We start from the raw sequence: 26,484 nt of genomic DNA, 5'->3' as shown, positions 1-26,484 counted from the left end.
CAACTCAGCCAGATTCCCCTTCCACAATGAGCACATCTCCAAGGATAGGGCCAGTCACAGGCTTGCGATGTATCAAAATTATAAATAATTATAGCAATGAATTCATTTAATCAATCAATTTCACCAGTGGTGTGTTGGGGTGGACAGGGCATAAAACTCCACATAGCTATCAATTACTCCGATTACAGCTGGCTGCCAGCCAGAATTCCCCTGATCCATGTTAGTTAAATGCACATTAATCTGAATTTGGCAGTGTAATCAAGGACCTAACTGAACTGTGAAATTGAATTCTGCAGTAGAACATCATTTGACCATTTTATGCCAAGGCTAGGAAAAAAGGCTCGGTGGGGGGAGGGAGAGAGAAAGAAAAGAAGGAAAAAAACCCGGCAGCAGCATCTATTTGTCACTGTGGCCTTCCGTGCTGGTGACAGGGAGGCTGCGGCTGGATTGTGCTGGATATGTGTGTGTGTGCACGGGCAGGCGCGTTGTAAGTCTGCGTCCACAGAATGGGGACTGCGGAAGTTTCCATGAAGGATGGTGTCTCTCTATCCACTCCTTGCAGTTATAGGGGATGGGAAGGCAGCCGGTTCCAGTGCTTGAGTGTGATGCTCCAATACACCTTTCAAAGTACAATAAAGCAAAGACACTGCTCATCCCCCAAATGAAAAAAAGCCAGACTGCGCGCTGCTTGTTCTCCACAAATCAAATGCAGGATAAAAGTGAATCACAAGGCTCTGAGCAAGAAAAGGACATCTTAAATTGTCCTTACTTGACTCAAAGGGAAAGGTAACAGGACCAGGCTTGGCTTGGCTTGGGGAAAGAAAAACGTCTGCTTGTAAGGATTTGGGAGAGAATCAGTACCTAGCTTTCTCTGTAGGGACATTTTAGAGACTGATAATTAGGGGAAGGGGTTTCATTAAACCCTGTGACCTGCATCCCTGCTGTTATGCTCTGCAATCCCACAGCAGGAACGCCACTGATGGTGGCCAGTCCCCACCTGCCTCGCCTGTGGCGGATGGGCTCCTGTGTCTCCATCCATGACTTTCCAGACTCCACTTCTCCTGCTGAAATGACTGCTGACACGAGAGCTCCGATTACAGGATGGTATGGAGTTGTTCCGCCTCCAATGGCATCTTAATAAACAACAGCTACTGTCCCCGCTTGAGGCAACACCATGTTCAGTTTCCTATGAATTACTTATATTCATTTACTAAATGGAGTGGCCCTGTTTCAGAGCCTATTATATTGGCCAGATGACAAAGAGACACAGCACACACTTTGAGCTGGCATTCAATTTTGGTGAAAGAGGCACACATATCACAGCAGGGAGCAGTGGTCAAGGGCAGGGCCCAGTAGAACCTCAGGGATCAAGGTGTCTCCTTAAGGTCCTGGTGCAAGGAACTTGGGAAGGAGGTTCAGTTCTGGATGATCAGACACTTGCTGGGTTTCCAAACTGCATGTAGCAGAAAGCCATTCACCATATTTAGCATTTTTGCAGGAAAATCTCCCACACCGTGAGGCTGGATTCCTATTTAGGCACGTAGGAATTTACACCTTATGACACGAAGTTTGAAGAGTCATGTACTTCCCTGCCTTACAAAACGGATGGCAAATGCACATGGAGAGTTCTGACAAGTGGCTCATGACCCCTACAAAGAGGCAAACCCTAGTTATTTGAAGAAATGAATCAATCTCCCATCAGCAGGCTCAAGGGGACAGGGTATTTTGGGCTCTTCCTGCACCTCCGAATCAGTATACCCAATTAACCCCCCACCGTTGCTACTCCAAACTAAGGATGCATCCTCTATTCAAGAGCAGATTACTCTGACCCGTGATCTGTTACCGCCTGCAGGGACATGGTGGGGGGAAGGGGGTTGCACCTTTAGGGATTAGTTCACTGCTGTAGGATATGGTTCAAATGTGTCAGGGCCTCTAAGAGCACTGGGACAGACAATGCCAGGTTAGATTCATTTCGTTTTTAATTTGGTAACGGGAAAACCCACTTATAATGACCACAATACAATTTACTTTGAACCACAAGAACGTTCATGGGAAGATGAGTTCATTCATAGGCAAATGATGCCTAAAGTCTCCATGAGAAGGGACAGATGTTAGAGATGTTGCTCTGAATCACCTCTTTGATGTTTTATGAGCCTTAATGAACATCTTGTGGGAGCCCATGTGTAAAGGAAGAAAAATCTACAGGTGATATTATCCATTGTTATATTAAGCAATTAAGCACTTTTCTCTCTCCCCCTGCCCCCCTCTCAGATTTTTGATGCAGCCCATCAGATTTCAACATCCTCATCATTTCACTACCCATCAGGCCCTAAAGTATCTCTGAAAAGTGTTCTGCTGGGAGCCTTAGTAGATTAGGAGCTACAGTTTTGTTCCTGGAGCCTTGGTTGAATCTGGGGGTGACAAGTACCACAAAGAATGGTGAGACATTAAACTATTGATTCAGGAAGGCTGAGCACACTGGTTCAATTGCTTTTTCCTTCTAGGAAAAGCGAAGTGAAGCTGAGCAGGGAAAAATCATTGCACTGGTGACCCCAGAATGAAGGTCTAGGGAACCATGTCACTGTTTTTCTTGCATCCTCTCTCTTCACTCAGAGCCCCTTAATATGCTAGCTATTTGGGATGACGTGGGCCCAGCATTGGTCACTTTGCTGCTCTGTGCAGTGGAGATGAAGAGGGTAGGGTAGAGGGATTGGTTGGCAGGAACCATCACAATTATGCATCTATAGAGATGATGGCTCTTGCCTTAATGCTGCTAAATTTTCTGTTCTCTCTTAGCAGCTGTCTTCCGTAAGAAGTCTGAGAATGTCATTTCCATTCTGGAGAGTAGAGAAAGCACTGGGGTGGCAGGATTGGGGTCCTCAGTCCAGTTCAGTCGCTAAGGCTCTGCATGACCTTGAGAAGTCACGCCTTCCGTGACCCATATCTCTAAAGAGACGACAGTAGTAATTATGAGGCTGCACAGAGTGGCCGTGAGGGCAGAGTCAGATAGAACCTGTTCCCATATTTTGAAAATATATAAAAGATTATACCGACAGGATGCTCCTGTGACTGGCGAGAGCGGATATGGTGACGTGTTTTCCAACCAGAAATATCCCTGAGACTAAGGGCTGACACTGAGGGCTTGCCATGTGCTAACTCCTTTACATTTATTAACCTTTTTTCATCCTCAGGACAAGTTCGAAGTAGGTATTGAGACATCCTATTTACAGATGAATGAACTGAGGCACAGACAAGATCACACAGCTAGAAAGTGCTGGAATCTTGGGGATCTGATTCTAGAACTTGTGCTCTTCAATGCCTTCTGTAATGGGTGAGAAAATCTGGTCTGTCTTTTATAAAATCAAATAAGACCATCATTCAAGGTACAGTGAGTGCGTAGGAGAGCCTCAGGGATCGCTACTCTTAATGTTTCCTTTGCAACCCATGGTCCCAGCTTTACCCACAAATCACAGTCTGCTGTTGCTAAGGAGCTTCTTAGAGGATTTTAGCCTACCAAGAACAGACAGAATAAAGTGCATTCCCATGCACCTCAAATCCACCTGTGAATCAGCACCCATTCTTTGTCAGAAAGGTGAGGGCTGCCTGTGGTGTGTGCATCTAGGCCCCAAGGCCTCATATCCATCTCTCTGCTCCTTGGTTTTCTTGGTGGAAATGGGAATGTTCTGGAATAGGTAGGCTTTAGAGTGAGATGGACCTAATTTTGGATCCTGTCTCAGCTGTTTCTCTTCATATCCTTGGGACGTCTGGAAAGATATAGTCTCTTTGAGTCTCAGCTTCTTCACTGTAAAAGGGAGATGATCTTGAATTCTTCCAGAGTTGTTGCGAGGACAAAATTGGGTCATGCTTGTAAAATGCCTAGCACAGTGCCTGGCACACAGTAACCTCCAGCGTCACATCATAGCCGTCATCCATCTACACACTATACACACAGACTGATGTATACAGATGATGCATATTAATAATTAGGCTACTGTAATTGTCAACTTATTTAACCTCACTCAACATCATAAGGCAGGGGCAGTCTTTATTCCCATTTCATAGATAAAGAAGTAAGGGCACAGTTAAGCAGTTTATTCACCCAACTGTAAGTGGCAATATCAAGACTCAAACCCAGGGAGTTTATCTCCAGAACCTATAGCCTTGACTGCCAGAAAGCATTTGGGGAACGACAGCTAGAGAACAGGGCTTCTCAGCTGGAGTTGCTTCTGCTCCCCCTGCCCCATATGACATTGGGCGGTGTCTAGAGATATTTTGGTTGTTACAGGTGAGGGAGGGGTGCTACTGGCATTGGGTGAGCAGAGGTCAGGGATGCTGCTAAATATCCTACAGTGCATGGGGTGCCCCACAACAAACTATTACCAGGCCCAAAATGTCAATAGTGTCAAGGTTGAGAAATCCAGCTATAGAATGGAACAGGATGACACAAACCAAGGGGACGTTATTGCTGCATGTGTTAGAAGGAGCTCGTAAGGAGCCAGGTTAAGGCGTGTCACCGCAGAAGCTATTCCTGTACCATTGGGGATGTAGCCAATGTCCGGCTGAGGGGGTTGAGCCCAGAAAGCTGGGTCCCAGCTCTGCTATGAGCAGACTGACTGGGCTGTTTCCTGTTCAGAGTTCTAGAACTCCCATGGGATCAGCTAAGGCTCAATTTTAGTGGAAAGCCTGTATTGATGACTTCTTCCCTTGCCCTATCCTGCTTTTTTCCTATTGCTCTCTCTCCCTCAATAAATCACCTGTTCCAGAATCCCTGTCTCAGGCTCAGCTTCTAGGGATCCCAGCTGAAGAACATCTGCTTTCCTGAAAAGTCTCCAGCTGCCCATCAGAAGTGCTGTCAACATCATTCTATCCCTTCTTCCCTCCCACTGGCTCTGAGGAAGCAGCACTCTTCTCTTCTGGTATTTAGAGTGTAGAACACTTATCTACACTCTAAATACCAGCTTCTCAAATCACAGGGATGGTTGCTACACAGCCATTTTCCTCAGCATCCTTAAAGGTCTCTTTTTCTACTAACCCTTCCTCTCATTTCATGCCTCCCAGGTAACCTCCAGAATTTACAGGACTGTGAGGCTCAACAAGGCAACACACGGATCTGGCAACCAGCCAGCGTTTCGTGAACTGGCAGATCTGGGATGACGCTGGGGGCTTCTTGGCAGTTGGAGCCAGAACAAGGGATGGATGTGCCGAGCCAGCACCAGATACCCAAGCCAACAGCCGCCTCATCCCTGGAAAGCATTGGCATGAGCAAAACCAAACGCACTGGAACAGGGTCTCCAGCCAGTTTCCCTCCCTATAAGTCAGCCTTGTCTGCAGGGGAGGGTGGAAAGCAGTCTCTCTCCATATCCGTTTTGGTAATTCTGTGATCTGAATGGTGCTGTATGGATATGGTTTGGCTTTATCTTTTCCCCCAAGGTTTCATCTGCTCAGCCCCAGCAAAAAAAAACATTTAAAAGTAAAGAGATGGATGCCAATATCTACAGATTTCATAACATCCTTTATTCCTGTCACACTAATGGGAAATATAGGTAGATAACATTGGAGGAGTTTTTTACTGTGGGTTAACATTTGTGAATTTTTTTTTTAAATTTAAGCCAAAATGTAAAGCTGGTGTCACACACACACACAACCATACACACACACACACACACACACACCCCTCCTTATTTTTGCTCTATCTGGAAACTTACTCAAGTTTCATGCTTTCTCTTGTTATTGGAGATGTGAACATTACCCACCAGTTTCTAGAATTTTCCATGAGCCAAAGTCAAATTATCTGAGTCATGATTGCTATTTCTTCTCTCAGCAGGAAATCCAAATGTGATTGGTAGATTTTTAAGAGTCTAGTTCTAAGGACACAGGCACCTGAGTCTTTTTAGAGAGATATTATATTTTTAATCAAGTAAACGTTTTAATTACTAACAGGCCTCCTACCTCCTACCCTCCCACAAGACCTGCTCGTGAATTTCTCACGGGTCTCCTATGAAACATGGATCAGCAGATTGCTCCTTTGGAGTTCTGATTATAAGGACTGAAAAACACTTGGTAGGAACTGTTATGGGGTTTTTGTTTTTTTTTTCTTTTTTTTCTGAGCCACAATAGTAGCCAAATAGACAAATATAAAGCAGGTCTGCTTTGCCTTATATTTGGAAGTCTGCAAGAAGAGGGAATCAGTGAAGAATTAAGCAATCTATCCCCTCCCTCCCTCTTTCCTCCCATCCTCTTCCTATTCCTCCACTTAACCTAAAGTTTTGGTGGCCACTGGGACCTCTCATGGGTTTTATTGGCAAATGCAGTTGAACCCCTAAAACTACATATGCCAATATAATGGGAAAAATACTGAACTGGGAGAAACTGCAGATCTAGATTCTTATTCTTCTTTTGCAACCAACCAACTGTGAAACCTTAAGTGTGCCATGTGACTTTCTGGACCTCATTTTCCCCTTCTGTGAAATGAGTAGGCAAGGGATGCTGGTGGTTATATTAAATCTCAAATGCCTCTAGGGATTAGGCTAATGGGAAAAATTAATGAAGTGGGCTGGGCAGAGCCTGTCCCTTGTAATGGGGCAGATTTTACCTCCAGCCAATTCTATTTCCAATGCTATGTGAAAATGTGGGCCCAGGGATAACAGGTTGTCCCATTTTTCATAAGAGAAATCTGAGACCCAAAAGCTGAGAATTCTAAGTGAAATATCTTGATTTTTCAGATGTTGAAAATGACTATTGGGTGACTAAACATGTCAATGGGTCAAATACAGCTCCATGACTGAAAGTTTAAAGCCTCTGGACACAATTTTCTTGATGACCATGACCTAAAACAGCTCCCAACAACAAGCATTCAAATATACCATACACACAAAATCATATTTGACCCTGAATAGCCAAAGCAATCCTGAGAAAAAAAGAACAAAACTGGAAGCATCACATTTCCTGATTGCAAACTATATTACAAAGTTATAGTAATCAAAACAGTATAGTTTTGGCACAAAAGCACACTTAGATCAGTGGAACAGAATAGAGAGCCCAGAAATAAACCATACATATATGGTCAATTAATTTTTGACAGAGGAGACAAGAATATATAATGGGGAAAGGATAGTCTCTTCAATAAATAGTTCTGGGAAAACTGAATAGCCATGTGTAAAAGAATGAAACTGGACCCCTATCTTAAACCATACACAAAAATCAACTCAAATGGATTAAAGACTTGAATATAAGACCTGAAACCATAAAGTTCCTAGAAGAAAACATAGGAGTAAGCTGTTTGACATTGCTCTTGGAAATGGTTTGTTTTTTAGACTTGGCATTAAAAGCAAAGGCAACAAAAGCAAAAATAAACAAGTAGGACTAAATTAAACTAAAAAAAACTTCTGCTCAGCAAAGAAAACCACCAACAAAATGAAAAGGCAACCTACAGAACAGGAGAAAATACTTGCAAATCACATATTTGACAAGGAGTTAATATCCAAAATATACTGGGAAATAATAGTGAGGAATTCAGTAGTAAAAACGCCGTATTATCTAATTTAAAAATGATCAGATTACCTGAATAGACATTTTTCTGAAGAAAACATACAAATGGCCAACAGGTATATAAAAAGGTGCTTAACATCACTAATCATCAGGAAAATGCAAACCAAAACCACGGTGAGATACCACCTCACACCTGTTAGGATAGCTATTATTAAATAGGTAAGAGATAACAAATTCTGGCAAAGATGTGGAGAAAAGAGAACCCTTGTACACTGTTGATGGGAATGTACACTGGTACAGCCACAGTGGAAAACAGTAAGGAAGTTTCTCAAGAAATTAAAAATAGAATTACTACATGATCCAGCAATCTCACTTCTGGGTATATATCCAAAGGAAACAAAATCATTATCTGGAAGGGATATCTGTACTCCCATGCCCATTGCAGCATTATTAGCATAGATATGGTATGGAAACAGCCTATGTGTCCATCAACGAATGAATGGATAAGAAAATGTGAATCAAAGAAATATATATATACAAAGGAATATTACTCAGCCTTAAAAGAGAATGAAATCCTGTCATTTGCAATAACATGGAAGAAGCTGAAGGGCTTCATGCTAAGTGAAATAAGCTAGATAGAGAATGACAAATACTATAAATGGCATCATTTGTATGTGGAATCTTAAAAAACAAAGGAAGAAGTCAAACTCATAGAAACAGAGAGTAGAAAAGTGGTTGCCAGGGTCTAGGAGATGGGGAAAAGGAAGAAGTTGGTTAAAGGTTACAAACTTTCAGCTATAAGGTCTGAGGATCGAATGTATAACATGGTGACTATAGTTGATAACACTATATTGTAGAAATCTGCTAAGCAAGTAGAACCTAAATGTTCTCACACATAAACAAAAAAGGTAAACATGTGAGGTGATGAATGTCTTAACTCAGTGAGGGAAATCCTTTCACAATGTATATCAGTTCATCATCTTGTATACTTTAAATATCTTATAATTTTGTCAATTATACCTCAGTTAAGCTGAAAAAAATCACATTCTTTATTCCTAAAGTAACCACTGATGTTCAAAAACCAGAGAATGTAACTAGATTCAGCTACAGAATGTATTAATTTGCTTAGCTCACTCTAGAACTATGAAGAGGTTCCTTTGGTTGAGTGATGTGCACAGTAAATCGAATAAACGATCTCATGCCTCATGACACATGCATATGGCTTCTTATAACTTTGTTGGTTAGTTGGACAGACTTCTTTCCAACCATTGCCCCGGCAAGAACATAGGAAGAAAAGGCAGCCATGATACCCTATCATGGGGATTCAAATAAATAACACAGTGAGATGGAAAACATTCTCAATATTTAAATTTTAACTGGCAGTACATATCTCAGGTCTTTATTTCCTCAAGATTTATTTTTAAGTTTATATGTTGGGAACTAAAGTGATAACTACTTTGCTTTTTCTAAAGTGTGGCTTACTATGACTAAGTATGGCTTAGTCACTCCCACCATGTCCCTAAAAGACTTCAACATCTTGGATTGGGTTTATGAGAAATAATGAGCAAAGGAAAAATACTGGGTATTGACAATCAATCAAACAGATGATGCAGGCAGGCTTGCCTTCCAGGGTTTGCTATGCAGCCCTTCAAGCGGTTGAAGAGACAGTATTCGGTGAAAGGTCCATGATCACGCTCCAAGAAGTCAAGTCTCCCTCAACTGGTCTGAGACCTCTGAAATCTAGAGCCCACTGCCAGACGTCCCATTTTCACTTTGCTGTACCGGGGAGGCAGCGGAAACATTTCTAAGTTACTCCAGGAAAATAAACCCCTGGCACACTTTCCAAGGCATTTTTGCAAAGTCAGTAAAGCCATTCCCAAACTCTGGGATATCACGGATCAGCCACATTTCAAAGCAAATTTGCTGCATCTAACATTAGAAAGAAAAAGTATCAAGAGAGGAATTACAATAAGACAAAACAAAATATAAAGCACACCAAAGAAGGCCCAGCAACCAGATTCCATCTATTATCCCAAAGTTTCATACGAAAAAACAATGACATTTGAATACTAAACTAGTAGAAAAAACATACTCTCAAAATGCGGGACCATCTCTTGAGTTGAACACAATTAACTTTATTAAAAACTTACCACGTTATCCTGATTTTTTCCCCCTGTCCACAGTTCTTTACCAGAATGCACGAACCACTGTTACTCCACCTAATGGTCTACAACTGTATACTCCTTAACACAGGACTTAGTGCCATGTGAGCACATAACATTTATCATTAGTATATCAGAATATCTTTCAAATACATATTTTTTTTTTTGCCTTTTAACCAGAAACCTTGTAGGAGCTCCTAAAAGGCTTTGATTTTAATGAATAAATGTGCCTTGCCCTAAATTCTCTGCCCTTGGGGCTCGTGGGTGGAAATCAGGTAGGATTTTGATACGGATTCTCACTTATAGACAAATCAGCACTCTAGAATCTGTATAAGGTTATGGGAGCACACCTTTGTGGAGACCCCACACACCAGAAGGAAGGAGGCGGTGGACGTTACCTTTGGAATGCACATTGTGGGCTCGGACAAGCGAGGGTAGGTGTAGGAGCTGTAGGAGTGTCCTTGGGGGTGGGTTTTAAATGCACTTGCTCCGAAGGGCATCATGGGTTCCTGGAGCCCGGAGCCTGACCGTGACCTCTGCCGCATGGTGGGCTGAGGGCTTGTCTGACTCAGGTATGATGACTTTGGCCTCCTGTCATAGTCATCCAGGCTGGGTCCCCACTCACTTTCGCTGTACGCCAGGCTCTCCTTGGAGCACCCGCTTGTCCCTGCAGTTCTAGAAGGCGTGAATTGGAACGGATAATCCAGAGGGGAGCTGCTTGAGGCTCGCTGGTACCCCCACTTGAGGTCACTGTACTCACTGGGTTTGCTCAGTGAGTCCAAGTGTGTGTGATAATCAACAGGAAACCTGGCTCTGTTGGATTGCAAAGGCTTCATCTCAGAATAGTAGGCTTCCCCATGTTGCATTTTCATTACGTGCCCATTTTGCTTGGCCGAGTGGCTGCCTTTATAAAACGGGTCCAAATCATCTCCATAGAGACTCTTTTCTTTGTACTTTTCCGTCGCATAGTCAGCAGTGGTATCAGATTCGCTGGAATACTGTGAGAAGGTGAGGAATCCATTTTCTTCCCGATGACCTTGACCATGGCTGGAGGCTCCCTGGTCTGGGGTGGGCGGGCTTTCCTTCCTTAGGGAGTTGGAGCGGGTCACGGAGATGTTGTCGAAATCCTCCAGCAGGCCATTGATGGAGGTTTCCTTGCAGGGTTTGTTTCCTCTAACGATTGTCTGGGAGTAAGAAAGGGAACACTGTTTAAAGAAAACATTTCATGCTTTCAAATTGATGGAAGAATCCCACCCCGAATCCATCCAACTTAAACCACAGAGGAAAATAGGCCCCAGGAACATTTCATTAAAAAAGATAAAAAAGTCTGTTGGTTGATTTGACTGGTGAAATAAATCAAATATTAAACAATAATCTCAAACTGCAAATTCTTCCTTACCTATCTCAATAGAGAGATCAGACATCAAAAAACCATTTAGAAGACTATATATAGGATATTATTGTCTTATTTTCCAGTTAATTTTCCTCCACTTAATAATAAACCCTAGCTATCTAACAATAAACTGATGATTATAATTTTAAGTCTATAACTCTTTTGTTATAAAAGGTATATTTATTATCTTTTTACATTCATTATCCAGATTATTTGCAAAATCAAAAACATTGGTACTCGAATAGTAACATACTTAGAAAGAGGTGCACATTTTTTTATACCTTTTTATGGAAGACATAATAATTGAAGTTATCAGATTTTATAGAAGAGGAAGAAACTTTCTGAACTGTAAATAGGGAACCACATGAAGATTACTTGTATGATTTAATTTGTGATCAAATGTGATGTTCTTATTAAGTATATAACTGTAATGCTTTCTTGGCCACACTTCTGTGTATCATCAGTATCATCACTGCTGAATTTTGGATAGCTTGGTAATGATGTGCTTGTACCCGAATCTTAGTGACAAATTGCCAAGCCCAAATGTTCCCTTTAATGAGCCTAAATAACACTGGAATGAATAACAGGAACAGAAAGAAATCAGAAACTACTTACAAAACCAGTCAGCTGCACCTTGACAATAACAAGGTTTGCAATAAAATATGATGGGGGTGGATAAAAGAACAAAGAACAAAGTGTGACTTCACACTTTGGGATTTCAAGAGAAAAACACCTTTGAGAAAGTAGCAAGGAGTTCAAAACTATCTCAGTTAGAACAATAGATTTCAAACTGGAAGAATAAGTCAAAGCTGTCCTAGAGCATATGTTTTTACAGATCAGTGCTTCTCCAACTATCCATAGTGAAAGACAAGGTTTGGTCTTTTTTCCCCCAATCAGTCCTGGACTAAAGCCTTTGGTCTCTACCCTTTTCTTTTAAATAAACGTTTAAGTCTGGAGTACTTTCAGATTAACAGAGAGACTGCAAAGAGAGTTTTCATATATCCCTCACCTAGTCCCCTGATTGTTAACATCTTGCATTACTATTAACTAAACTCCACAGTTTATGTAGATTTCATTAGTTTTTCCCTGGTGTTCCAGGGTCCCATCCAGGATACCTCATTACCTTTATTTGTCAAGTCTCCTTAGACCTGAGACAGTTTCTCAGACTTTCCTTGTTTTTGATGGCCTTGACAATTTTACCGGTCAGGTATTCTGCAGAATGTCCCTCAATTGGGTGTGTCTGAAGTTTTTCTTATGGTTAAACTGGGGTTATTGGTTTTGGGGTAGGAAGATCACAGAGTAATATACCAATTTCATTACATCATATCCAAGGTACACATGGCTCACCACTGATGATGTTGCCCTTGATCACCTGGCCAAGGTCATGGTTGCCTGGTTTCCACACTGTAAAGTTATATTCCCCTCCCTTCCCTCCTGCTTTCCACATTTCACTCTTTAGAAGCAAGTCACTAAGAGCAGCCCATACTCAAGTGGTGTCAAGTCAAGATCTACCTTCCTGAGAGGGTATATCTACATAAAGTACTTGGAATTCTTCTCCACAGGAGACTAGGCAAGTCTCCCTATTTATTTATTCAATCATTTATTTGACTCAGTAGGGATGGAATCATGGATATTTACTTGTTTTATACTTTGGGTTATAATTCGATACAGGCATACTTCATTTTATTGTGATTCACTTTATTGCTCTTTAAAGATTGTTTTATGTTTTTTGCTTTTTTTTTAACAAATTGAAGGTTTGTGACAACCCTGCCTCAAGAAAATCTATTGTCACCGTTTTTCTAACAGCATTTGCTCATTTCTTGCCTTTGTGTAACATCCTGGTAATTCTCAAAATATTTCCAACCCTCCACCAGTAAAAAAGATTAGAACTCGCTGAAGCCTCAAATGATGGTTAGCATTTTTCAGCAATAAAGTGTTTTAAAATTAAGGTATGTACATTTTTTTAGACATAATGCTACTGTACACTTAACAGACTACAGTATAGCATAAACATAACTTTTATATGTACTGGGAAACCAACAAATGTGTGTGTCGATTTATTGGGGTATTTGCTTTACTGCAGTGATCTGAAGCTGAACTCGCAATATATCTGAGGTTTGCCTGTACTATGTTGGTTTGTTGCTCAAATTGTTCCAGCTTTGGTTATTAAGAGTTCTTTCAGATTGGCTGCTGTGTCCCTATGACAAGACGCCACTCTTTTATTTTTTGAGCATTTGCTTACTTTCTGGCACTATAAGGTGCTCCAGGCTCATCTTGTATTTTCCCTGTCCTTGCCCTAAAATCGGCCATTTCTCCAAGGAGCCTTGGTTCCATTTACTGGAGAATGATATTAGAAACCAATATCTGGGTGCTGGGTATGCACATTGCTACTGGGGTGTCATTGTTTCCAAGCCTCTCTCAGTAAACAGAGCTATGAAATATGCTTATGTAAAGTCACCCACGTACACACACATCTATAATTCTATAAATCCAGCTCTATCTATATTAAATTAAACCTGAATTCAGACGGATATCTCTGAATCTAATCTAGTACCACATGGTTCATTCTAGCTTTCCCCCTTACTTGTCTGTAATCCCCACTCTCCCAACAGTGAAAAACCTGGATTCCATTATCTGCTGTTCATTTACCCATTCAATCACCGTAGATACGTACAGCAGTTTCAGAATTATGAACCCACACCACTATGGGAAACAACTGTGCCAACTAGAGTATAGTGTTTATGTGCAGGGTTTTTTTTTTTACTTTAGTCTTACAGTTTCCATTCAAATCACTGTTTTTAAAAATTACTTAGGTTGGTGTCTTTTTTCCTCACACCCCCTTCAAGGAGGTTATGTCATACACATGTAATAATAGATTCTTTTGTCACACTCTGCATTCCATCTTGGGATGCTCTGATCTCCTGGTTGACTTTTTTTTTTTTAATTGCATATATTAGTTCACTTTTGGTGCCAGAAAGTTCAATGGGAATTGACAAATGCAAAGCATCACATATTCACCACTGGCAGTGCCATACAGATTAGTTCTACCCTCTCTCTCCTCAAATCTCCTGACCTTCCCCTAGTCAGACACTACCACTCCCCAAACCCTGTTTTTCATCCTTACAGTTTTGCCTTTTCCAGGATATCACGTGAACAGAGCCACACATTCTGGAGTCTTTTGGTCTTGCTTCTTTCACTTAGCATAATACATTTAAGGTTCATTCAGGTTGTCCTGTGAATTAATAGCCTATTCTTTTTTTCCCCAATTCCCTTTTATCACTGAATAACGTTCCTTTATATGGAATGTTGTAATTGTTTTTGCAGAGAGGGGTATACATTGATTGATTGGTTGCCAAAATAGGTGACGTTCTGTTGAAGCATCCCCCAGAGAGAGAAAGAATCATATATCATATATATACTTGGACCTCTTCTCAGAGCAATGTCTATGCAACCCCCAACAGATAAACTTGGGAGAAACAATACCTATGAACAGGAAAGAGGGAGCAGCCTGGGAAGAGGCAAAGATGAAATGGACAGCTTCTAATGCATTAAATATGAATGCTAATAACTCACCCTCTAAAGTACCAAGTCTGTTCGAGCAGCCTCCTATTGCACTGCAGGTGGGTCTTACCTGTTTACACTTCTCATTCTCTATTTGCTCAGGTGCTTTTCAAAGCCTCTGAGACACATGTACTGTTACTTCCTGTGGATTTAAACTGTTGGCCTTCTCTTCTGTTCAATAGTGTTTGTAGTAATTTTCAAGAAAATAGTATCCATTTGTTTATATCACAGTGTATCTACTAAAGGTCTTTTTAGCCAGCATTCTGGATAGAAATTACCCTCTGCACATTCCTACAGATTACCCACTACACATTCGAATGTCTTACATTTGAAAAAAATTAAAAACCAAACAATTATAAACAACTATTTCACAAATGTTTTTAGTTGCCCAAGTATGTTTGTTTAGATTTCCGTGGGGATTAGAGGGTTGCTGTTTAAGCATACAAATTAACCTGTGACCTCAGAATTGGGGAGTTTGCGGTTTCTGTGCACTTGTCTTGAATAGCCAAAGTATGTTCAGTTTACATGTAAAATTATAATAGTAAACCCAATCCACAGAATTCTATACATTTGCTAATATGGAAGTAGAAATATTAATATTGCTATGAGCTAAATGCTATTTAGAAGAAAAATAAAGACTATTTACTGAATAAGAAATATTTCAAAAAAACAAGTAGTATGTATTTATTACCCTTGTTTTGAATCTTAGGCTCACAGCACTTATCAGCCTTGTGGTACTGGGCAAGTTACCTAACCTTTTAAGTCACAGTTCCTAATCCATAATATGGCAAGAATAAATCCTTGCCTCATAGGGTTAATGTGATGATTTAATGAAATAACATGTGCGGAATAGTTGGCATGATTCCTGGCATACTAATAGTAAGTACTAATAATGGCAGTCATTTCACTATTTTATGGGAAAAATTTGCTTTTAAATTAGGTTGATAATAATTTAGGAAAATAAGAAGCTGCAAACAGATAGAAGAAATAAATCTCAGCTTTATACACTGGAAGAAAAAGGATAATTGATGTAGTAGACTCCAAAAAATTATTATTAGTAATTTTAGATAGAAATGTCTTGAATTTAAACAGTTGAACCTCAAATTACTTCCAGTTGTTATATATACTAAATAGATACTTCTTATTAGATCTAAAAAATGGGATACTTTCAAATAAACCCCACCTCCTTTCCTGTTAATATAAAAGAAGCCTGAATTCTAACTTGGGTAAGATAGTGCTTTGGGACACTAGTCCACCATCTTCTCAGTCTGCTGGCTTTCTCAATAAAGTCATTATTGCTTGCCCCAAAAACTCATCTCCTGACTTATTGGCCTGTTGTGTGGTGAGCAAAATGGGTTTTCACTTGGGAACATACTCAGAGTGTATTTTCCAGATTCTTCTATAATCAGGGTTACTTTTAAAATAAAAAAAGTTAGACTGGGCCATGTTTTTCAGTATAATAGGATTCAGTAGTGTATATATATATATATATATATATATATATATACACACACATATATAGTATTAAATATATAATTCATATTTTATTAAATATATATAGCATAGTGTTAAATATATTATATACACATAAATAGTGTTAAATATGTACATATTGTGTACATTTTTGATGTTATAGTTGGTTATTGCTATAGTTGTTCAATATTTCCGCCTTCCCTATGAAGGCGGAAATACTTATGTTTAACTAAAATGAAGACTTTAACAGAGCTCACCATTTTGGAACATCTTCTATAGCATCGTGATCTTACCATGAAGCTCCAAGCCTTGGAGTTATTGATGAATAAAAGCTGAGTACCACGGAAATGAAGGTACGGTTGCAAACATTTGAAAAGAAGAAAATCTTATCTATAGTGAAAACAAACAAACAGAACTCCAAGAACCGAAAGCACAGTCTTTTAGCATTTTCAATGCTAAAAGGAGACCCAAAAAAATGCATTTGAAAATGTTTACTGAAGGTGTACATGAATCCCTCTTAAAGGAAACTTTTCTCTCTTTCAATGAAAACTATTAAATCAGTGTTAACAAGAAGGGGCTTACAAAATGTCAACCTTAAAAATAAATTGTTGACCCACCCTCCAAAAATTTTTTAAAAAGAAAAGTATAATAATCTTATGTAATCAGAAAAACCAGTTAAACTAGAACCGAGGCAATATGTGTTTCCGTGACACGGGTTTCACTTTAAGGAATCCTAAGCAGCAAAGTGATGATAATGAAATCCAAACATACAGAATTTTACAACACGGTTTAACCAGGCTTCAAAAGGTAAGAACCGCTATTTATTACTGTCAGGATGTGATGTTTATTAAAGCAAGATTGTGTAGTTTTGTAGAGATCAGTAAATACAATAATTGCAAGAGTACCAGTAAATTTCACACTGCAAAACAGCCGAGCATTAAAAATCAATGCAACCCAATCTACTTGAGTTTAGTGCTGTGGTTCTCATTGTCTCTGCTCTGTGCCTGGACCAGCTCAGCACTGGCCCTGGCTCCTGGTGACAGAGGCCATATTTCATGGTGCTCCTTCCTCAGGCTGCTGGCCGGTGATAAGCTATAATGGATCTGTCCCTAAGAACAGCTGTCTCCCCTTGTTCCCGGGAAGAGATGAAAAAGTGCCTCTGCTCTCACAAACTGTATTAACCTTGACAATAATAAAGTGTGTAATTAACAGCTTTGCCCTAATAAAACCTCACATTTCTTTTCCAAAACAATGTCTTCTATCATCCTCAAGAATGTGTTTCATTTTGTCTTTCTGGTAAACACTTCTCTGGAGGTGAATAAGCCAAATAGTCCCCTGACTCAAGAATAAGCCAGGACCTCTCAGAAAATAATCGACTTTTAAACCCTCCATCTAAATTCTTACTTTCTTTGCAGAGAACCAATTCCCTGTTTTTATTAAGGAATGTGGCTAGAAACACCTGAGTACATAATCACAACAAAAAGACCTGATACACTTGGATTTTTATGTGAAGAAATGTAGGCTTTTTTAACATCAAAAGAACTCAGACCTATTTTCTTTCAGTTTTCTACATACACTTTTTTGTTGTTGTTGTCTTTTTTTTCATTTTTTAAAAATCTTTGTTTTTTAATTTTTTTTTTAAACATCTTTATTGGAGTATAATTGCTCCTTTGGTAACCACAGGGTGTGGGGCTAATTGAGCAAGTAGTTGAGAACCACATATTCCTGCAAAACATGAGAATTATGGGCAGGGTATCTCAGAGCAGAGGGGGTGATGAGGGTTTCTAACCATTAAAACCCTTTAAAATAAATTACGCAAAAATCTTAATCACGTGGAATCCAAATAAGCCAATTCCTTTACTAAAAATATTATTATGTTCTGCACAAATTATTAAAAAAAGTAGAATGTATCTAAGGAAAGTTCTGTGAATTTTGTGGAGATCAAGATTTCATCATTAAGGTAATTGGAAAATGTTCTATTGTTGGCCATTTTCTCTGCCTTTGAAAGCACAATGAATCTGACACATTTACTCATCAGTTCCATACAAGGATAACCCCTGAAGGTGACTATTTATTGTTAACTTGGCTAAGCAAATGTGTAGTTTATAGCCCTGGTTCTTGCTGCTTGCAATGCGAGGCAGCTGGGTTGAAGTCAGCAGAAGCCAGTTTGCCCAGAGTTAATAGTCAGAAGGGCTTTATGTTTGTATTTAAAGTCAATCTGAGACTATGAGTACCATAATTGGGAATTTAACTGTTACCTGCTTGCCGTTTTTTGCTTCTGGTGTCTAGGTAGCAATGAAGTTTATGGAGGTATCTCTGCTCAGTAATTTATCCATTTAATTAAACCAAAAATCATTTCTAGGTGCAGGGAGTGCTCAGAGATGAATGAGACAATATCCCACAATCTGTTTCTTAATTTGAGCATAAGATGTAAGAATTTAGTATTTTTCTTTACGCTCTCCATGTGCTATATTCACTGCTTAGCCTGGCTTCCTCAAAAGCAGAGCTGAGACAATGGCTTGCATGTGAATAGTTTATTTTGGAAAGTGAGGTCAAGGAACAGCGGGGAGAGTGAAACAGGGAAGGGGGGAAGGCAATTCGACGGTACATTATCAAGCTGGTTGTCTGTGGACAATTAAGGGTCAATTCTCGGTCTCAAAACTGAAGATTCAAGGGAATGAAGATGCAAATATTCATCTTCCCATCTCCTCTGTCAGAATAGCTGAGAGGACCCCCCCCCATGCATGCCACCAGGTGGCAGTAAAAAAAATCACCAGGTCCAAAAGTGGAGTGGTGCGACCGAGGTGACAGCAGGCTGTCTCAGCAACGGCTGGAGGAAAAAAAGTTGGCCTAAAAGATGTGCGATGGGACAAAAGAGGTATCCAGTACACCTGTTTTAGACATATATTTCACAATAAAAAATTTAAAATGAAGTAAGGCAGGGTTCCCTGCTCACAAACCAATGGGTGTGAATATCGGTATTCTCAATTAATGTGGTAGATATGCACCAAAGATGTGCGCTCCCTTTCCATAGGGCAACCTTATTGCTGCCGAGCTGTTCCCAGCCAGGGACCATATTTCCCAGCACCCTTTGCATCTAAATGGACCCTCAGACCAACTCTCACCCATGGACTATGAGCTGGTTGTGATGCGTGTCCTTCCAGGCCAGTTACAAAGAAATGTCTTTTCTTCTCTTTATTCTCTTGTCTACCAGCTGGACGGAGAAGATCTAGCAGGATACTCTCAGAAATTGCTAGGAGATGCTGGAGCCATGTGATGGAATCTGCATTGCCCAGTGACCATGTGCAATGCCATACTCTGGACAGGAACATCCACTTTGGATACTGAGTGAGAAATAAACTCCTATTTTGTTGAGCTTATTTACTGAGGTGCATGGGTTAATACATTATAGCAGCTGGAAGGAATTACCTTAACTCATGAATCGTAATGATGACTATAGTGAGCCTGGAATTATAAAGCATTCCTGGAATAAAAGAGAGTAAGGAGGGACAGACTTTCCCTGGTTTCTCTATCAAGTGTGTCCAGGCTACATAGAGAATAGACTTGGGGGTGCCAGGCAGACGGGGTGGGGAGGTGGAGGGAAGGATGTATTAGGAGTTTGGGGTTAACAGATGCAACTTATTATATATAGGATAGAAAAACAACAAGGTCCTACTGTATAGCACGGGGAACTATATTCAACGTCCTGTGATAAACCATAATGGAAAAGAATATAAAAAAGAATGTATATTTATGTTTAACTGAATCACTTTGCTGTATAGCAGAAATTAACACAACACTGCAAATCAACTATACTTCAAAAAAAAAAAAAAAAAACAAAGTGTGTCCAGGCTAATCCTCCATCATTGGCCGTGGAGCCAAGGCCACCCACACCAGCTCCAGGGACGCCAAGGGGAGCACTCTGAGTTATGAACCAGACATGCACTGATAATGAACTGTAGCACCTGGAGCCCAAGATGGAGCACTGAGAGCTGTGACTGGAACTACTTATCTTAGCTTGATGCTTGGGTATCAAGAAGAGCTGACCACAGATGAAGAAGTGTTTCATTTTTCAGTATTTCAGGATGAGATACAAACTCACACAGATAGTGAAAGAAGGCATATTCATTAGAGTGTATCACACAAGGGCCAATCCTGTAGTTTGATATTAGTCCCTGTGATAGATTGCTTGCAAAATGGGCACAACTAATCCCCTCCTGATGCGATGTGACGTAGTTCTTCACATTGGGAGGTGGTGAAGTCTATGTCCCCACCCTTGAATCTGGGATGGGCATATGGCTTCCTGAGACAAAAGAGGGTGGCAGAAGTGACATGATACTAATTCTTAGTCTGGGCTGCAGGAAGCCCTGCTCTCTCTGTTCCCTGCCTTTCCCAGGTGAACCAGCTTGGACTGGCCATCTGGAGGATCAGAGATGAGCCATCCCTGCTGAGGCCATCCTAGACCAGCCAGCCCCAATTCATCTATGTGCCCTTTTCCTCCACGCTGGCCAGAGTAGGGAGATGCAGAAGAAAGGAGGCACAAAAGCTGGGAGCTGGGCGCATTTATAGTAGGGCAGGTGAACCAGACTGCAGAAGGGGGAAGGGCCTGCGTGCCTGTGGGTAGGGAACGCTAACCCTTGATGTGGCTGCAGAAAGGGGCATTTATATGAATGGAAACTCACTAGAGATGAGTCTGGGAAAACTGGCTTCTCTTAAATGGTGCTACTCACGAAGCCCCCAGCGTCTACTTTTGCCCACAAAGGATGAGTCGGCATGGAGTCCAAACAGGGGCGTGGTCAAAGCTTATCTTTGAGTGGGTTTTAGGTATTTTATGGCAAAATTATTTGAAATTGACATAGCCTCATGGTTATAATTTTGGTTCTATTTATATGGACTCTAAAAAATCAGTCAAAATGGGCATTTTAATGTTTATGCAGAGTTTCCTATTATCACTTAAGATTTCTTAATGAAGTCATTAGATATCAGGTTGCTTCAACAAATTTAGGGTATTTGTGAGGTAAGGCATCTGTCCCGTTCTACTCTAAGATATTTTTTTTTATTCCATCTTTTTTTTTTTTTTTAATTTTTATTTATTTATTTATGGCTGTGTTGGGTGTTCGTTTCTGTGCGAGGGCTTCCTCTAGTTGCGGCAAGTGGGGGCCACTCTTCATCGCGATGCGCGGGCCTCTCACTATCGCGGCCTCTCTTGTTGCGGAGCACAGGCTCCAGACGCGCAGGCTCAGTAGTTGTGGCTCACGGGCCTAGTCGCTCCGCGGCATGTGGGATCCTCCCAGACCAGGGCTCGAACCCGTGTGCCCTGCATTGGCAGGCAGATTCTCAACCACTGCGCCGCCAGGGAAGCCCTTTATTCCATCTTTTAAAAGTGCTGAAAGATTGAGATGTTTAAATATATCAAGAACTTTTCAAATGTGGTGACTGGGAAATGTAAAATTAAATACGTGTTTTGCATTATCTTTCAATTGGACAGCATTGAGGTAGAATGGGGGTTGGCAAACAATGACCCATGGGCTAAATCTAGCCTGTTTTTGTAAACATCTTACTGGCACACAGCTGCATCCATTTGTGTAGCTACAGTGTGTGGCTGCTTTTGCACCACAACTGGCAGAGTTGAGTAGTTGCAACAGAGACCACATGGCCCTCAAAATGTAAAATATTTACTATCAAGCTCTTTATATAAAATGTTTGCATAAAATCTACAGTATCACTAGTTGGACAGGAACATTTTTTGGGGAAAACTGTTCTATTATTTGATTCATGTGCCACGACAAAAAAGAAGAAAGACTCCCAGAAAGTTGGGTGTGTGGTTTCAGAGGGATGTGGTCACTTGGCACCAAAGGACCACTCTTGGCTCATGGACAATCTGTGGTTCTGTGGCAGAAGGGACATGAAACACAGGTCTCCCCACTCCTGAAACAATTCAGTTTGTGGGCCAAGTCAATCCACTAGAATAAGAAACCACACACTGTTCTCGAAGGAAATTTCAAGTGACAGTAGAGAAGCAAGTTGGCTGAGTTTTGCTGGGTGTTGAGCTCAACCTTAGGCATAGCAGATGAGATGGGCATAAGCAAGAGTTGGGCACTCCCCTCCCCCACATAAGATGTGAGCTTTAAATAATTTGTGAGATGATTGAAATGGCTGCCATCATTCTATGCACTGGTTTAAAAGAGCTTCCAGTCACTAACATTGACTTAAACAGTCACTGTGTGCCAAGACAATTAGAAGTGTTTTTCCCATATTTAATCCTTACAACAAGACTCTGAGATAGGGGCTTTATTACCTCTTTGTACAAGGGAAGGAAATAAGACTCAGAGAGGCCAAGTTACTTGCCCGATGTCACTCAGCTGGCAGGTGCAGGGTTTGAAAGCCAGGCCCACTCTTATCTATTACAAATACTGCTTCTCAAGATATATGGAAATCACAGCACCTCTGTCAGCACACACAACTCTACCCTCTGAAGGGGTAGAAAAGACAGCAAAAGCATCAGGACAAGCTGTATCACTTTGTGATACAATAAAGGGAATGTAAGCAAACTCCATGGCAAGCAAAAATAAAATAGTTCCAGAAACAAAACTTTCCTAAGAAAGGATGTTTAAAACTCAGAATTATGGGAACTGGGGAAAAACAAGTTGAATGCTCTTTGGAATAATTAGCCCTTGCAGCAACTTCAAAATTCTGTCACTGTAACAAAAGAAGTATCTTGTTACATCGCATTTGCTCAAGATTCTGACATTTAAAAATTTAATAACTAACAAAATGTGTAGTATATGCATTGATTACCACACTCCCCCTGTAAAGAAAAACCGAGTCTTGAAATACTGCTAATATGCACTGCTAAATGTCAACATGTTTTGCTTTCTCTGATAGGCTATATAAGGAAGCACAAGGCATGTTTATTTTAAATTTGGTCAACAGAATTTTACCTTTGAGTGTCCAAAACTTTGTTATTTTTTTTAACCTGACATTTTAAGCAATCTTAACAAACATACAAATGATCTCTTCAAGGCATAATAAATGTTAAGAAACTTGTTAATCTGTAAATAAAACTGCTAGGTGGTTAAATGACATTTAAAGTATAAAGTTAGTACTAAAATAATGTACTTAATATTTCAGAAATGGACTGGTCTTAGATGCCAAACAAAAAATATGCCCCTGTGGGGAAAAAGTGGAGAAAAGCTGGGCTCCACATTTTCCAAATATTTCAGAAATATACAAAATATTCCTAGTTATTAGGAATAATTATTAGTTATTAAATAATAATATTATTATTAATAGTTATTAATCCATTTCTTTTGGGTGATCAAAGTCAGAATAATCATTACCTCCAGGGGAAGGGTGTTCATTGGGAAGAAGCCCAAGGGAACAAGGGAACTTTCTGGGTGATGAAAAGTTTCTATATTTTGATCTGGGTTGTGGTCACACGTATATATATGTAAAAATTCAGCAAGCTGTACATTTATGATTCGCCTTTTATTATATGTAAATTATTTTGTTAAAATATATTGGAATGGCACCAAACCAAGTGGTTGCTTGTCTTTTCTAGCAAATACGTAGCACCCTGAAGGCAGTTTCTGCAAATGTGGGACACTGGATGTATCCCAGAATGCATATTTGCCAGGCAGTTGCCATAGATGACGAACAGCAGGTAAGTAGCAATGAGGGATAGAATGGATGAACTATGAGTTTAAGTTGGAAGGTGATTAATAAAGGAGGGGGAGGATAGGTAAGGATAATGCGCCAGCGTCGGAAGATTGGACGTCTAAGGATGGGAGAACAGGTGTTGTGGGGTGTGGTTGTGGGATGGGAGCTGAGTCAGAGAGATAGCAACCTCCATCAAAGGCATAGAACTGCACACTGAATATTCTAGTACCTTAGCAAGAGCCAAAGAAATAATGTTCTTAAGAGTTGGGAGGCTCCTTTCATCTTTAATTTCTTCACCATTCCCACTGGTAGGGCCTCATGCCTCTCTAGCTATTAACTTGGTTCATGCAGAGAAACCTGCAAGTCGGTGGGGCTTTCCTTCTGCACAGCAGAGGTGCTAAGTCCTCAATGTTTGATTGTACAGAATAAAATCACGTGGTTTCTCTTTGTTTTTTGCAAAATGAGACATTTTTTACAAGAATATGAATGTATGTATGTATGTACCTATCTCTCCCTCCAGCACAAATATAAGATTTGTTCACACTTAAATGATTTTATTTCTTTAAAACCTAATGAAATGTTTAAGAATGCACCTTGAGGTTTTCCGATAGCTCTTAGAAAAGGCTAAAGCAGTGAGAGCTTCAGCTCCATCTGGCAGTTTCAACTGCAGCGGCTGTCAGCCAGAGCGACACATAGGAGTCACCTGGGGGGTTTACGAACTTTTTTTTTTTTTTTTTTTAATATTACTTTATTTATTTATTTTTATTTTTTTTATGGCTGTGTTGGGTCTTCGTTTCTGTGCGAGGGTCTTCTCTAGTTGCGGCAAGTGGGGGCCACTCTTCATTGCGGTGCGCGGGCCTCTCACCATCGTGGCCTCTCTTGTTGCGGAGCACAGGCTCCAGACGCGCAGGCTCAGCAATTGTGGCTCACAGGCCCAGTTGCTCCGCGGCATGTGGGATCTTCCCAGACCAGGGCTCGAACCTGTGTCCCCGGCATTGGCAGGCAGATTTCCAACCACTGCGCCATCAGGGAAGCCCCTTTACGAACGTTTTTGAGGCCAAGGTGTCTCCCCAGACCAATTACAGCTTTGGTGGTGGTTCCAGGTGTCAGTAATCTCTAAAGATCCCTAGGTGAGCCCTGTGTGCAGCCAAATTTGGGAACGATGCTGCTAGTAGCCTTCCCCCGCTGCTACTCTAAGTGTGGTCCCAGATCGGCAACAACCCCTGGAAGCATGTTAGGACTGCAGAATCTCAGCTCAACTTCCAATCAGAATTTGCATTTTAACAAAGCTTCCAGGTAATTCATATACACACTGAAGTCTGAACAGCACTGGTGGATCATTTGTGTGAGGTCCCCTTTTCACAACTCAAAAAAAATTTCAATTCAATAGAAATTTTGAAAATCAGTCAGTTCTTTCAGTGAGAAATATATATACACACACTCATATGCATATATATCTAGTTATAACATTTGTATATTTAGATGTATCTATATTTAGATGTATCTATATCTATAGATACACATTATCATAGAGAAAATATTCCCTAGTCTTTGAACTCCAGATTAATAGAGTCATTTGTTTTATAAAGAAAAGAAACAGCCATCCAAAGCAGAAAAGGGAAAATGATTGATTCATAACACAAAGGGAAGCTCTGGGTTATTATGTTCCTAGAACATGTTCTGTGACTTAATGCTAGAGCACATTTATCCTATTATGACTGTGTTCAAACATCCCAGAGGGAAAGTTTAAGGCTGGAATGAAGGAGTCCAAAAACAGTTTACTGGATAATCTTGTTCACGCACTCAGGGATACTAACAGAACAGCAAGAGCCCTTGCACCAGCACAGAGAGAAAACCCACTACTCTCTCTTTAGGCCGATGGCAGCTACCTGGCCAAATTTAAAGAGGGGGTGATTTTACAACTCCCCTTCCCTAAGTTATATCTTAGATTAAGCTGGGATACACACAACACCCACACATGAACCCCAGAAGAGACTCAAACAATATTATCTTTCCTTTTTCCAAAGCCATATTCCATCAACTGTGTTTCGTGTGTTGACAACAGATTTAACAAAAAGACACCATATGAAACAGATGAAATCCAGTCCTGCTTTTGCCTTAGGAACTTTCTTGAAGACATGGTTCATAATGTCATTGTGTCCTCACTGAAAGACCTCATGAAACACTTATTTACAAATTGGAGTTAGCAAGCTTTGCTTTCCTGTAGGAAAGACTGTTCCTCTCATTCCCTGTCTCTGTTGAAAAAAAACAATTTTGCAACTGTTTTAACTCGACTCTCAGGAGGCTTGAAAAAAAATCAAATTTATACATTAACTATTGATTACGTTCACGTGTGAGGTTTTCACATTTGTGTCCTTTATTATTCTTTTTTCTCTTCCATGATTTATATTTTTCAGTCCTCAATCTTGTATTTATAATTTGACAAACTTTTATTATGGGGAATTTCATCGTGCATAAGTGCCAATCCTTTTGGGGAACAAAATAGGTTTAAAAAATTCCCTTCAGTACCAGTTCCAGTATTTAAACTTCTTCCCTTGTAAGGACATTTAAATAATTCTCAGCAATTTATAAATCCCTTAATCTTACATCCAACACAGTATACTGGAGTAAGGTCATCAGTTAGGGTCTGTTGAAGGTTGGGTGTACTTATTAAGAAAATACTAGCTCATTGCATGGAGGGAAAACCTAATCAAAAACTGCTAACATCTTTAGCACATTAGAGACAGA

General features: G+C 40.3%; 1 protein-coding gene across 2 annotated transcripts in view; it reads right to left on the bottom strand.

Annotated features, from left to right (window-relative positions):
* PAK5 (p21 (RAC1) activated kinase 5) overlaps positions 1-26,484 on the bottom strand; it is a 317,560-nt gene that overhangs the window by 34,964 nt on the left and 256,112 nt on the right. For both annotated transcript variants that reach the window (XM_057528338.1, XM_007165252.3), the window contains one exon: positions 10,049-10,834. In XM_057528338.1, the coding sequence (XP_057384321.1) occupies positions 10,049-10,834 (786 nt within the window). The remainder of the gene's footprint in view (positions 1-10,048; positions 10,835-26,484) is intronic.

This window comes from Balaenoptera acutorostrata, chromosome 15 (assembly GCF_949987535.1).
Source record: "Balaenoptera acutorostrata chromosome 15, mBalAcu1.1, whole genome shotgun sequence".
NCBI lineage: Eukaryota > Metazoa > Chordata > Mammalia > Artiodactyla > Balaenopteridae > Balaenoptera > Balaenoptera acutorostrata.
The sequence above is the reverse complement of the archived record's forward strand: the minus strand, read 5'-3'. Positions and strand labels throughout refer to the sequence as shown.